This window comes from Boleophthalmus pectinirostris, unplaced genomic scaffold, assembly GCF_026225935.1.
Source record: "Boleophthalmus pectinirostris isolate CB_2022bp ecotype Guang Dong unplaced genomic scaffold, ASM2622593v1 HiC_scaffold_7, whole genome shotgun sequence".
NCBI lineage: Eukaryota > Metazoa > Chordata > Actinopteri > Gobiiformes > Gobiidae > Boleophthalmus > Boleophthalmus pectinirostris.
Genome location: NW_026571473.1, coordinates 2,444,947 through 2,457,483, shown reverse-complemented (window position 1 = coordinate 2,457,483; position 12,537 = coordinate 2,444,947). Strand labels below are relative to the sequence as shown.

At 40.6% G+C, this 12,537-nt stretch overlaps 1 protein-coding gene across 1 annotated transcript; it reads left to right on the top strand.

Annotated features, from left to right (window-relative positions):
• Positions 1-367: 367 nt before the first annotated feature.
• abhd8b (abhydrolase domain containing 8b) lies at positions 368-11,245 on the top strand. The gene is made up of 7 exons (XM_055164734.1): positions 368-444; positions 5,166-5,443; positions 6,529-6,689; positions 7,783-8,126; positions 8,450-8,620; positions 9,183-9,399; positions 11,006-11,245. Exons 2-7 carry the CDS (start codon positions 5,176-5,178, stop codon positions 11,243-11,245), a joined length of 1,401 nt encoding a protein of 466 aa, XP_055020709.1. The 5' UTR covers positions 368-444; positions 5,166-5,175.
• The last annotated feature ends 1,292 nt before the right edge of the window (positions 11,246-12,537 follow it).

Below are 12,537 nucleotides of genomic sequence, written 5' to 3'. Positions count from 1 at the left end.
AAAACAAATCTGAATGTATTTATTTGATGTATTATGTAATAATAATAATAATAATAATAATAATAATAATAATAATAATAATAATAATAATAATAATTAAATTTATTTGCTGTAGTGTTGTTTCGTTTTCTTTGCCAAACCACTAGAGGGCAGCATCACCCTCCTCCGTAGAGCAGCATTAGGATGGACGTGCGCGCGGAGCTGCAGATTAACTCCCGTCAGAAAAATGAAGACACGGGACCTTTGCGGATACAGACGTAATATTTACGCACAGGATAATAAAAGATGATCGATCCGTGGAGGAAACAGGGCCGCACCGCCAAACCGCGATGTTCACTTTTTAAATCAGATTATTGGATTGACCCCAGCAGCCTCTAACTTCCACGAAAGAAAGAGCCACACTTCAGTACGGGCAATTTCACGCGGAGTTTGGGCGTTATAAAGGTACATTATTTTATATAGTGGCAATAGGGAGACATATAAGTGCTTTGGCTTTGGCCAAAAAAACTAAACAAAAAAACTAACATTTTATTAGACCTGGAGACCATATGACATTCTCTACCGTTAATTTCCTATTGTATGACATAATAGTCTACATTAAATGACTTTAAATTAAAAGTACTCTGGTCCATTAAATTCCTATATTGCTGGGGGACAGTGTTTAGTCCTGACTTTGTGGATGACTGATTTAGATCAGATTTTGTAGATTATATTCCAGGGTCCTGACATCAGCCTGCTCTAAGGCCTGGTTAAGATTTTGTTTAGTCCATGTGGAGAATCACTTCAAGTCCTGGTGTTTAGGCCCAGTCTTCAGGCCTACTCTTTAAAGCCCCACTGTGTAACTTTTTAGCCCAAAAATAAAGTACTAGTCTAATAAATGCATGTTTTAAATTAGAAAGTTTTTATCCCAATGTAGAGAAATTGCGTCCTTACTGTGGCTTGCATCTCCACAGACCTGACTCTTATTTAGCCTGGAGGAGGGGACCCTCCTGTTTGTCTCCATGGAAATGCTGTTCCTTTAACTATAATATTTCACAGTATGACATAAAACGTATCTATAGAGTTTATAGATATGAATCTATAAAAGTCTATCTCCATGGAGAAAGTTCCAGACATGGACTGATGCAGGCAAAGTGCCACCTCCAGAAAGTTACACAATGTAAAGTCTGGGTTCAGTCCAGGGTCAGCTCTGAATTTAGTTCTGGTCCAAGTTTAGTCCTGTTTTAGTCCTCATATTCATGCAGACTGTAGTCTGTTACACCAGGACTTCACGTGTCCACTGTAATGCCCCCGGTGCTTTTCTGGCTCTTTCTCTGGGCCTCTGTGGTGTCAGGAGCCTGTTGTTAATGGATGGGGCCATGTTCCAAATTCAAACGCAAAACAACACGTCCTCGTCTGGTGTCATGACGACAGGGACTCTGCTCCAACCACATGTAACAGTTAGCCATAAGGTCAGGCGACAGTCTAAACACATGGCTTTAGAGTTTAGGGTTCCTATAGGCAACATTTTAACAGTGAAATGATGGAATACACAGTGGCAACAGTCAGAATTTTTCATAATTTAAAAAGTTTCAAAACTAGAGAATAACTTCAGCCATGTGTTCCACTCATATTTGTATCATTGGAAGAAAGAGATTAAAAAGAGTAAAGGGCTTTGGGATTAATTAACAGTGAAAAACCTTGAGCCCCACAACAGCCCCTTTCCTCATCTATGTTTTTCTTTACTGGAGATTATTAGAATGGTGCAGAATTTATTCACAGAAAATAAACAAAAAAGATAAAGCCTACAATGGTAGAAGAACAAAAGAAGAACAATACTACACTTTGTGTTACATTTTAGAATGAAAAGCGCTTTAGAAGTCGTTTAAGTTTTAGTTTTACAAATAAGTTTGTTACTACTACTACTACTACTACTACTACTACTACAATAAAACATTGTACAATGATTAATATAATTGACATGAATATGGTGTTAAGTGTTGCTGAGCATTTTCTAGATAAGTTCATATTTATTACACTGTAGTTCTCAAAATGATGTCAGCTGGTTTTATTACAGAACTAAAATGATTTAGGCCAGATGTGACTGGATGTAATGATAATAATTTATTAATAATTAGATAATTAATGAATTGATTAATTAATATCCATGAATGAGTGTGTCTCAGAGCGTGCCTCACTGTCAGAGCTGTGAGGAGAGAGGAGCAGATTGTCTTGTGGATTTAAGAGTTTAATCCCGTTTTGTTGAAGGAGATTATACCTCCAGCTCAGAGCTCAACCTCTGACCCCGCCCCTAACAGGTCCATGACTCCACCCACATCCCAGAACATAACTCCGCCCCTAACATGTCCATGACTCCACCCACAACCCAGAACATAACTCCGCCCCTAACATGTACATGACTCTGCCCACAACCCCGAACATGACCCCATCCGTGACCCCGCCTGGCCCTGATTGGCTGCTGTGGCTCCGATTACCCAGCATCCCTCAGGCCTAACAAGCTGAAATGGAATCATATAGAATGTATTAAAACAATGGATCAACATAACCCACACCACACTCCCGTACTGACAGTGGACCTTCACTTTTACTTAGGGTGGGTTGTAAAAAAAGTAAATAAATAATAATAATAATAATAAAATAATAATAATAATAACCAAATATTAAAGGTGCATTGTGTCACTTTTCAGGTGGAATAATTCATGATTTTCTCCATGGAGATGTTATTGCTTTGTCTGGAATATTTCACGGTATGCCATTAAACCTTTCTGTCTTCATGGAATCAAAACCAGACTCACAGCCAGTGTCTGTTTTTGTAGGAAGGTTTTGTAGGTTTTTGTAGGTATTTTTGAGCTATAAATCCACCTGTAATGTAATAAATATAAGGTAGAGTTGTTTATTGTCATACTATGGAACATTCCAACTAGAGCAGTGACATCCCCAAGCAGGTAACTTTTAAATACTAAAATTAGGATTAAAATTAGATACTTATTTCAAGAAGTGTTCATATTTAAAATTACATAAACAGTAGAAAATTCAACTTTTTCTGAATAGTTTTTACAGTTGTCTTGAACTATTAACTGAACACAAGTTAATATTAAAGATACTACTATTGATTTGTTCAAAATTATATTATTACAAAAAACAATATTCTTACAGTTGAAGTGCAGTGTCGTGCCAAAGGTTTTGTGATCTAAGGACAAGTTCAAATCATGTTTAACGGTTGAAATGGCTGCTCATTTTTCAGAAGTTTCAGAAGCATCTTAATAATATCAGTCTTTAGGTTTTAAGTGTGCGCTGAGCCTGCAACTGGTCACATGACTGAGAGCTTTAACTCACTGAGATAATGCGGCCCCTGTGTGTTAAGACCTGCAAACTACGCGACAGACTGGAGACACCAAAACACAATGACATGAACGTGATTGTAGGTATTATTTGGATATATAGTATCGGAGAGTTCACGTGTCCTGTGATTAAGGCGACCCGTCACTCAGTCGTTACAGGGAGCGACCAGCAGGAGGCGTGGCTGGGTTTAAAGTTGAAGTACACTTTATCCTCCCTGCAGGGAATTCAACCTCTGCATTTGACCCGTCCTTCAAAGCCGCTGGGACAACCTGTCAGGAGCATTTAATAGACACTGTATATATAAATGGACATGGCTAACCTGCTTGCACCCGCGTTCTAAACAGGAAATGAACATGGGGGTGCTTCCTGCTCCATCGACTCTGGCTCCAGTTGACTTTACATTGAAAAACTGTGGCTCCTCGCTCTGTAACTGCTGCTGTGAGCCTCGTCATTTTGGTCTTAAAATGTTCGTGTTAATCCACTCTGTGATTCTGGTGTAAAAAATATGAACATTAATAACGATGAGCTGCTCACTTTCATCATAGTCACTCCTACTGCCTGTTGATTGACAGCTTTGCTAAGTGCCCACTCCTTGCTAAACTAGAGGTGAGTGCAGTAAGGGACAGTGCTTCTTTGGTTGCTCTGATACTCACAGTCAGAATTCAAAATAGGGAACTTTGCTCCTAATTCGCCCTTATAACTGCTAGCCTCGGTGAGCTTCATTTAAGTGGAGCTGAAGGCTGTGGGTGAAGGCATCACTCACTTGGTCCACGTCTATGTGTGGGACCCATCTCCAGATCTTGAGCAAGTCTTGGTCAGGACTGTTCATTATACTACAGGTACAATATTTGACCTGCTGGACATGTTTGGGGTTGATGGAGAAAAGTCCAAAGAGGAAACCCACTCAGACACAGAGAGAACATGCAAACTCCACGCAGAAAGACCTGGGAGTCGAACCTGCAACCTTCATGTGTGGCCATACCGGCTTGTCAAAGCCTGATCCTGTCAGATCTCAGAAGCTCAGCAGGGTCGGGCCTGGTCAGGACTCGGAAAGGAGACCACTGGGAAAATCAGGTGCCACAGGGGGGCGCCAGTCACAACAACTGTCATTGTGTCCTTAGGCAAGGCACTTCACCTACATTACTGAGTATGAAAGTGGTGTGTGTGTGAGTGTTGGTGGTGGTGGGAGGGGCTGATGGCACAGAGTGACAGCCTCGCTTCTGCTTTCTGTCTGTCCCAGGGCAGCTGTGGCTACAATAGTAGTTTACCACCACCGGGTATGAAGTGAATGAAGAAGGAACTGTAAAGTGTTTTATAGTGAAGAAGCGGCAAGAAAAGCACTAAATAAAACTGATTTAGTATTAGCAGTAGTAGTAGTAGTATTAGTAGTAGTAGTAGTAGTAGTAGTATTAGCAGTAGTAGTAGTAGTAGTAGTAGTAGTAGTAGTATTAGTAGTAGTAGTAGTAGTAGTAGTAGTAGTAGTAGTAGTAGTAGTATAGTAGTATTAGTAGTAGTAGTAGTAGTAGTAGTATTAGTAGTAGTAGTAGTAGTATTAGTAGTAGTAGTAGTAGTAGTAGTAGTAGTAGTAGTAGTAGTAGTAGTAGTAGTATTAGTAGTAGTAGTATTAGTAGTAGTAGTAGTAGATGATGATTATTATAATATTGTGAGGCGAGAACATCAACCCCTCAGCCACTGTGCCGCCACCAGGAGGCGACATACTGCTGTTATACACAGAAAATACAGTTTTCAAGTTTTTACCGTCATATCTCGCGCCCTGGTTTGAATGAGTGTCTTTATAAACGTGTTTTCCTCGTCTTCCTCAGAGTGCCAGTGATGCTGACCAGCTTTATAGAAAGCCTGTTCTGCTGCCTGAGCTCCTCCAATGTGGTCGCTCCAGTCGAGTCGCTGGAGCCCTCTGCTGACGGGTATGAGTTTGTGGAGGTGAAACCGGGACGAGTGCTGCGTGTGCGCCATATCATTCCAGAGCGCCCCCTGGTGGAGGAGCCGAGTACACAGGGCGGCCTCGTCAGCTGCAAGAGGAAAATCACTGTGTACCGCAACGGACAGCTCTTCATCGAGAACCTGGGAGCAGGACTGGACAGTAAATACTAATACTCACAGTACTGTAACTGAGGAGATTTTTTTGGCTACTTATTTTAATTATAGACAATATACTCAATATTTTACTTTTACACATCACCAAAACAACAATTTCAATATTCACTTTTTTTGATTCTACATATACTTAGTTGCAGTAGAGAACATTTCTGGTCATTTCATAATTGTTATATAGGCTTGCTGCTTCTTTCTATTGATACTTTGCAGTGACATCACACTGGGGGTGTTCTACATGTACCTCTATGGTGGTGTGTTCAGCAGTTACCATGGAGACACAATTCACACATTAGCAAACACAGATTGTCTGAAAACTTAAGAAAAAATAGAAAATGGATTTAAACAGCACATTTTAAGAAAGTACATACAGTATACACGGGCAAAAGATTACTCAAGTAAAAGTAAAAGAATCACATCAAACCATCTACATAAGTAAAAGTATTAAAGTACCTGTTTAAAACTGTACTATAAGAGTAAAAAGTAAGTATTTTGTAGACATTTTTACAACAATTAAAGCATCAAATATAGTGATTTTGATCAAGATTTTCACAGATTTTAAAAGGATTCAATTGATTTGTTAATTTTTGTAGCTGTTTGTGTGATTTTGTGTGTTTGGTTTGATCAAAATTGGGACGATAAATCAAATTAAAAAATTGTCTCAGCCATTTCAGCAGGTCTCAAACCATAAAGAAAATGGTTGTGAAGTAAAAGATAAAAGTATTCACTGTAAAATGTACAGATACCTAAAAATTGCACTCAAGTATTGCACTTTTACTTTGTACTTTTTTCTTCCACCACTGATGTTGTTGTCCTTTTCAGGAGTTTGATTTTCAACAAAAAGGTGAAAGTGACTAAATCAAAACTGTTAATGCGTGTACTTTTATGCATGTACAGAGAGACTTATGCATCAGCCTCAAACACAGACAAGCCTCTAGTTAACGTACATCCAGAGGAAATCTTAATGGCATCACCAACACACAAAACTCCACCTCATCTCCTGCACTGACAAAGGAGCTGCACTTGATTTTTACTTCAAAACGTGTACACATTGTCAGTCCTGTGTGTGTTCAGGGGAAAGAGCGAGCGCCGAACTCAAACGTAACGGAGACGCAGAAGCAAACATCTCAGTGGAGGTGGAGCTGACGGACGAGAGAACCGCCCCCACTCTGAGCCTCCCCGATGCCCACACAGACTCTGCCAAGGAGGGGGCAGAGGGGGGAGGAGACGCACAGGTAACACTGTCAGAGGTGTCACATGTTACACTGTTGTGAGAAGAAACGTCACAATTTAACACCTACACATGATTATTGATGAACAAACTAAACTTCCCTGACCAGCCAGTCTCTTCTACATTCAGTTCGACCCGGACCATAGAGCGTGAAAATCCTCCGTCCAGACTTGTATCTGTATCACGTGTCTCTCAAATGCAGAAGTTATCTCCTCTTCAAAAGTCTAGTAACATTCAGAACTAAATATATAACTTATTTTATCTCAGTTAAATAAAAATTTGGTGCTACGATTGTTGATTCTGTAAAAAGTCTCAGTTTAGTTTTTCATTTATTCATTTTTATTATTATTTATTATTATTATTTTTAAATTTTGAAGGAGCAAGTGTCTCTGTGACTGGTTAATCCACCTGTAAGTCACCCCTGCTGAGGACACAGCACCAGATCCACTTGTCTGTGCGACGTTTTGTCAAACTGTGTGGTTTTTGGTCACTGGCTGTGTTTACGTGCTTACCAAAAATTAGATCGTAATCTGATTTTTGGAGTAATCAGATTACTGAAGTGTTGTGTAAACAGAGAGATCTGATTTCTCTCTGATAGTTCACTGTACAGGTTTTGACAAGAAAATGATGTAAAAAGGGCAAACTAACAAAGACAAACATGAAAAAGAAAATGTTTTTAGAAGTTAATTTTGAATGAACTCTACTTTGTGTACTTTGTGATAAACTGACAAAACATCAAGTGTTTTCATGATCTACTCTGCACTGGCTTTAGTTCAGTATCTCATACATACAGTATTTGTGATAAAAGTTCTTACTGATGATTAGAAATGACTGAATATCGGACTCAATAAAAACAGCCCTAGTTGAAATGACCTTTTTTTCTTCTAAAATTCTAACAATTATCTTTAAGTTTTTATGATTATATTAGATGTGAATGAGGTCATTGCCCTTTTCAATGGATATTTTATTTTATTATTTTTAACATCATCCTCCCAGTGAATACAGATGGAAATTAGGAATTGTATTGATGATTACATTAAACACTAAACACTGTGACCTGGATTTATCAATGAACCTTTTAACCTTCACCTCCACAGGTAAACGATCAGAGCCTGCAGCCCAAACATCGCCGGAGGAAACCTAAACGCACCATCATCATCGACTGTGAGCGGAGGGTGTCTGCGTGTAAAGGCACTCACCCTGACGTGGCTCTGTTCTTCGTGCACGGGGTGGGGGGCTCTCTGGATATTTGGGGGTCTCAGCTGGACTTCTTCTCACGCCTGGGCTACGAGGTCATCGCCCCGGACCTGGCGGGACACGGGGCCAGCTCCGCCCCCCAGGTCCCCGCCGCCTACACGTTCTACGCCCTCGCCGAAGACATCAGAATCATCTTCAAGAGATACGCCAAGAAGAGGAACGTGCTCATAGGGCACTCGTACGGGTAAAACCACAGAAACACAGGGATTTAACAAACAATGACACAATGTGAATCATTTTATATTTTTTGGCAAGTTCTGGCCCATTTTCATTTGGAAAATGCAATAGAAAATCTAGATCAATCAAAGTCAGGAAGATATAATACACTACAGGTGCTATTTTTGAGCAGATTCTGACCAAAAATAATACATTTCTTCAGAGTCACATACAAATGTTCATAATTTACAATCATATTCAAAATATAACCTCAGTTGGGACTCATAACAATAAAACACAGAGAAAGAAATTGTATTTATCTGTGAATAATTTGACATTTATGGTCCCCAGAGTCTCGTTCTGTACGTTCCTGGCCCATGAGTATCCAGACCAGATCCATAAAATGGTGATGATAAATGGAGGAGGTCCCACAGCTCTGGAGCCCAGCCTCTGCTCCATCTTCAACCTGCCCTCCTGTGTGCTGCACTGTCTGTCTCCTCTGCTCTCCTGGAGCTTCCTCAAGTAAGGTCCACAAAGCACTCGCTCTGGTTTTAATAAGAGTGTGACACTGACGCTCAGCTTTTGGTGGGCACTTCTGGTTCTAGGTTCTGGCTCTTCTGGAACTAATCACCAAATCTCCTCTTAAATCTGTATATAGTGTTTAAATCACATTCTCCACTGGTTCTTGTCTCTTTTTGGCAATTGTTGTACAAATTAGGTAAACTTTTGCAACTTTGTGTTAGAAAAAAACTGAGTGTGTTGTCTCCAGTGGCCACTGCAATTCCAAGTACTCCGTGACGTCACACAGAACTGCCCTGATTACAGCCAGGAATTTCTGATACAAACACTTGGCTGCATGAGCGGAGTTTAAAGTGTGGATACCTGTTAGACCAATCGCACGGTTTCTTATCACCAGACCCCGCCCACTCACTCTTTTCTTTAATCCTCAGATGCTTCTCAGTTTAGCATCTTTATTTGAAAAAAATAAAAAATAAATTGCTCCATGTTTTACTATTGAGCTATCATATTTTTACAGCTATTGTTCCACTCTTTCTGTCTAAAATCCTGTACTTGTGCTTCTCAGGGCTGGGTTTGCACGTCAGGGGTCGAAGGAGAAGCAGCTGTTGCGTGACAATAACGCCTTTAACATCTCCTCTCTGGTGCTGAGGGCCATGATGAGCGGACAGTACTGGCCTGAGGGAGACGAGGTGTACCACGCAGAAATCACCACGCCCACTCTGCTCGTGCACGGCATGCACGACAAGTTTGTGCCCGTGGAGGAGGACCAGCGCATGGCAGAGGTCAGCAGACTGATGGACAACTTCACTCAATGATTACACACTATGACTGTGTCTGATGTCCACACTATTCTCTACTTATGCCACTATAGAGGAGTCACACCATTTTAGTTGTGTCTAAATGTCCAGTTGGTAAAAAAGTTGTGCATTCAAAATTTCCCACAATGCACCTTGAAAAGCAGCGGACATCGGTGGTCACGAGATCAGTCAAAGAGTGCAGGTTTATGTAGTAAATGAAGGGTTAGGGACTAGGGTGGTCATTCGGACACAGCATATATTTACAAAACCATCAGACACATACTGTAGTATTTGTGTCATTTACTTATGTAAAACCAAAAGGTGAAATCTCAAAGGGCAAAAATACTCCAGAGAGGTCCTTTGTGTTTTATAGTGCATTTACCTCCACCAGGTGGAGCTTTCCACTAGGGCCTGACCGATATATCAGTTAACCGATATTATCGACCGTTATGTGCGCTTGGAGACATATCGGCTATTGGCCTAAATTTTGCCGATCTGGGCCGATAGTCCACATGGGCATGTTATACCTCGTAGTAAAGTTTAGACTCTCTATATTCTGTCTATTTAATCTAATTTACAGACAGATAAATGTCCTTATATGTGGTGCCGTATCAATATTTACTGAGGCGCTGCTTTAAATGCTCTTGTATCTGATCCACAATACTGACCGTAAGTAAAAGTGAACTTCAACGTGGTCTAGAACAGAAACAAAACTACTCTTTGTTTTTATCAAACTTATTAGCGCAGACTTGTGATCTGAGAGGAGCCTGTGTGAGCTCTGAGTGTCGCAAATGTGTCAGTTTTGAAGCGACTGTTGGTCTAGCTCTTAGCTGCTGTAGCATAAACATAACATAAACATGTTTTCTTACACTGGCCTAGAGTAAAGTGTCTATAGTGTCTGCACATGTGACTGGACCTGCACTGATATTTAAATGAGCTGTGAATAGAGGTGTGAATGATCCACATTTATGTGTCATTAATTACCGTGCCACACACATTTAACACTAAAGGCTGATAGTGGTCGTTTTTACTGACTTTCTTTACTGGTTAGAATGTGATGCAAAAATCCCATTAGACCGACCTGCTGTCTTTAAATATGACATAAAGAGACAGAATAACAATAAATGACACCTAAACAAACTAAACTAAATTTCAGTCCAGTAGAGCCAGACCTAAGTTTTATATTCAGTTGAAGATTTATAGTGAATTTTTACATCACTAAATATATTGTTTTTTATATCAGCACCTCCAACTCTCATTTTATCTGCTGCAAAAAATCCATATTGGCCGGGCCCCACTTTCCACATAACAGTTCTCTATAAACATATAAAAACATGTACACAGCATCTTCACAAACCTGATGCAAAGTGCAGTATTTTCATGAGGGTTGCACGCTGACTGTGTTGTGATAGTGCTCTGAAGGGGGAGTGACCTGGAGAGCAAAGGGAGTGAAACTTATAAAACATGTTCATATTTTGTTTTCATCAACAATAAAAGTTAATGACGTGGTGATCTAAATATCATGAGTTAGACATTAATACCCCACAGAAGTCAAAGCGTCCTCATGAGCCTGTCCTGCTGTTGTGTTCAGATCCTGCTCATGGCGTTCCTGAAGGTCCTGGAGGACGGCAGTCACATGGTGATGATGGAGTGCCCGGAGACAGTGAACACTCTGCTCTATGAGTTCCTCTTGTGGGAGCCAGCCTCTCCTCAACCCTCCAAATCCACCACCAAGGGCCGCCCCGAGACCGCCAGGGCCCCCGACTCTGCCAGACCTGTGCCAGACGACCGTCCCTCCACCGCACGACCCGCCTCCAACACCAACTCATAGCACTTCTGAAAGGAAAGACTCCATTTCAGGTTCTCATCTGCTGCTCCTGGAGTTACCACAGCGCACTGCCCGCATGGTGATTCTGCAGATTTTTATGCCAGATGCCCTTCCGGTGACATCCAGCCTGTACTGTGACTGAAGGAGGTCATGTGGGTGAAGTGTTTTGCCCAAAGACACACTGATAAGGACTCAGGTGAGATTTGAGCCAAACCAAACTGTGGGGAAAAGTTGGATGGATATAGGGTGTTTCCCAGTTGCCAGGATCCTCGGCTTCTGAACCACGGACAGATCCTCGTCATTAGACGCCAAGTGCTGTTCCAATTTCCCCAAAGCCCTCATGTCCTTGACTACATCAGAGCATTTGAAATTGCCCACAATGCACTGCAACTTCATTTTGTACAAACTTTATCTAAGCAGTAAAATGCATTTTAATATAAATTTTAAAATAAAACAAAGCTCATTCTGCAATAAAAAAAAACAATTGCTGCATATCACAGTATTATCAGATCAAATGAATTCAAATCAGGATAAATGCAGCAAAATCTCTAAAGAACAGGATTGAGAACACAGTTAAACTATCACCTGAAAATATGTCAACCTGTGTATATATTTCTTTAGGCTAATCAGCCCAAACAACTCAATAACACATGATTCACTCAGCCTTTTATTCACATGTTTTAATGTCTGTGACACATACAAACACCTCTATAAACATTTCATATTTGCAGAAGCATTGACGTTTATTAAAACAAAGTTTTATGGTGTTTGATCTGGTCATGTGACAGGGCACAGTCGCTCCCTCTGGAGCTTGTTCCACGTGCGCTCCAGGAGCTGTGAGCAGGACACTTGGCTCTGCTTCAGTGGAGAAGACTCTGGAGGAGTGTTACAGAGTGTTACAGAGTGTTACAGAGTGGTCTTTGGAGGAAGGATCCTGGGAATTGAGAAACAGCCATTGTTTTTCCTGTTGGCGAAGACTAAAGAAAGTTTGCACCAAGAATGAACCATCAGTGCCTCAACTTTCCACAAAACTTATTAGTAAAGATACAAACTGTTTCAGGCATTTTAAAGTCCTTCACAGGTGTGTCGCCTCAGGTTAGAAACAAACACTCAACACTCACAACACTTTGGTGGTGATAAAACACCTATTTTTTATTGATACCAAAACCAATACTGGAAGTTAAGTTTAATGTGTGAGTAAATATGAAACCAAAAGTCTTATGTCCACAAATATGAACTCATCAATCATTCAGTATCACAGCTGAAACTGAAACTTTATTAATCAATCTACAGAT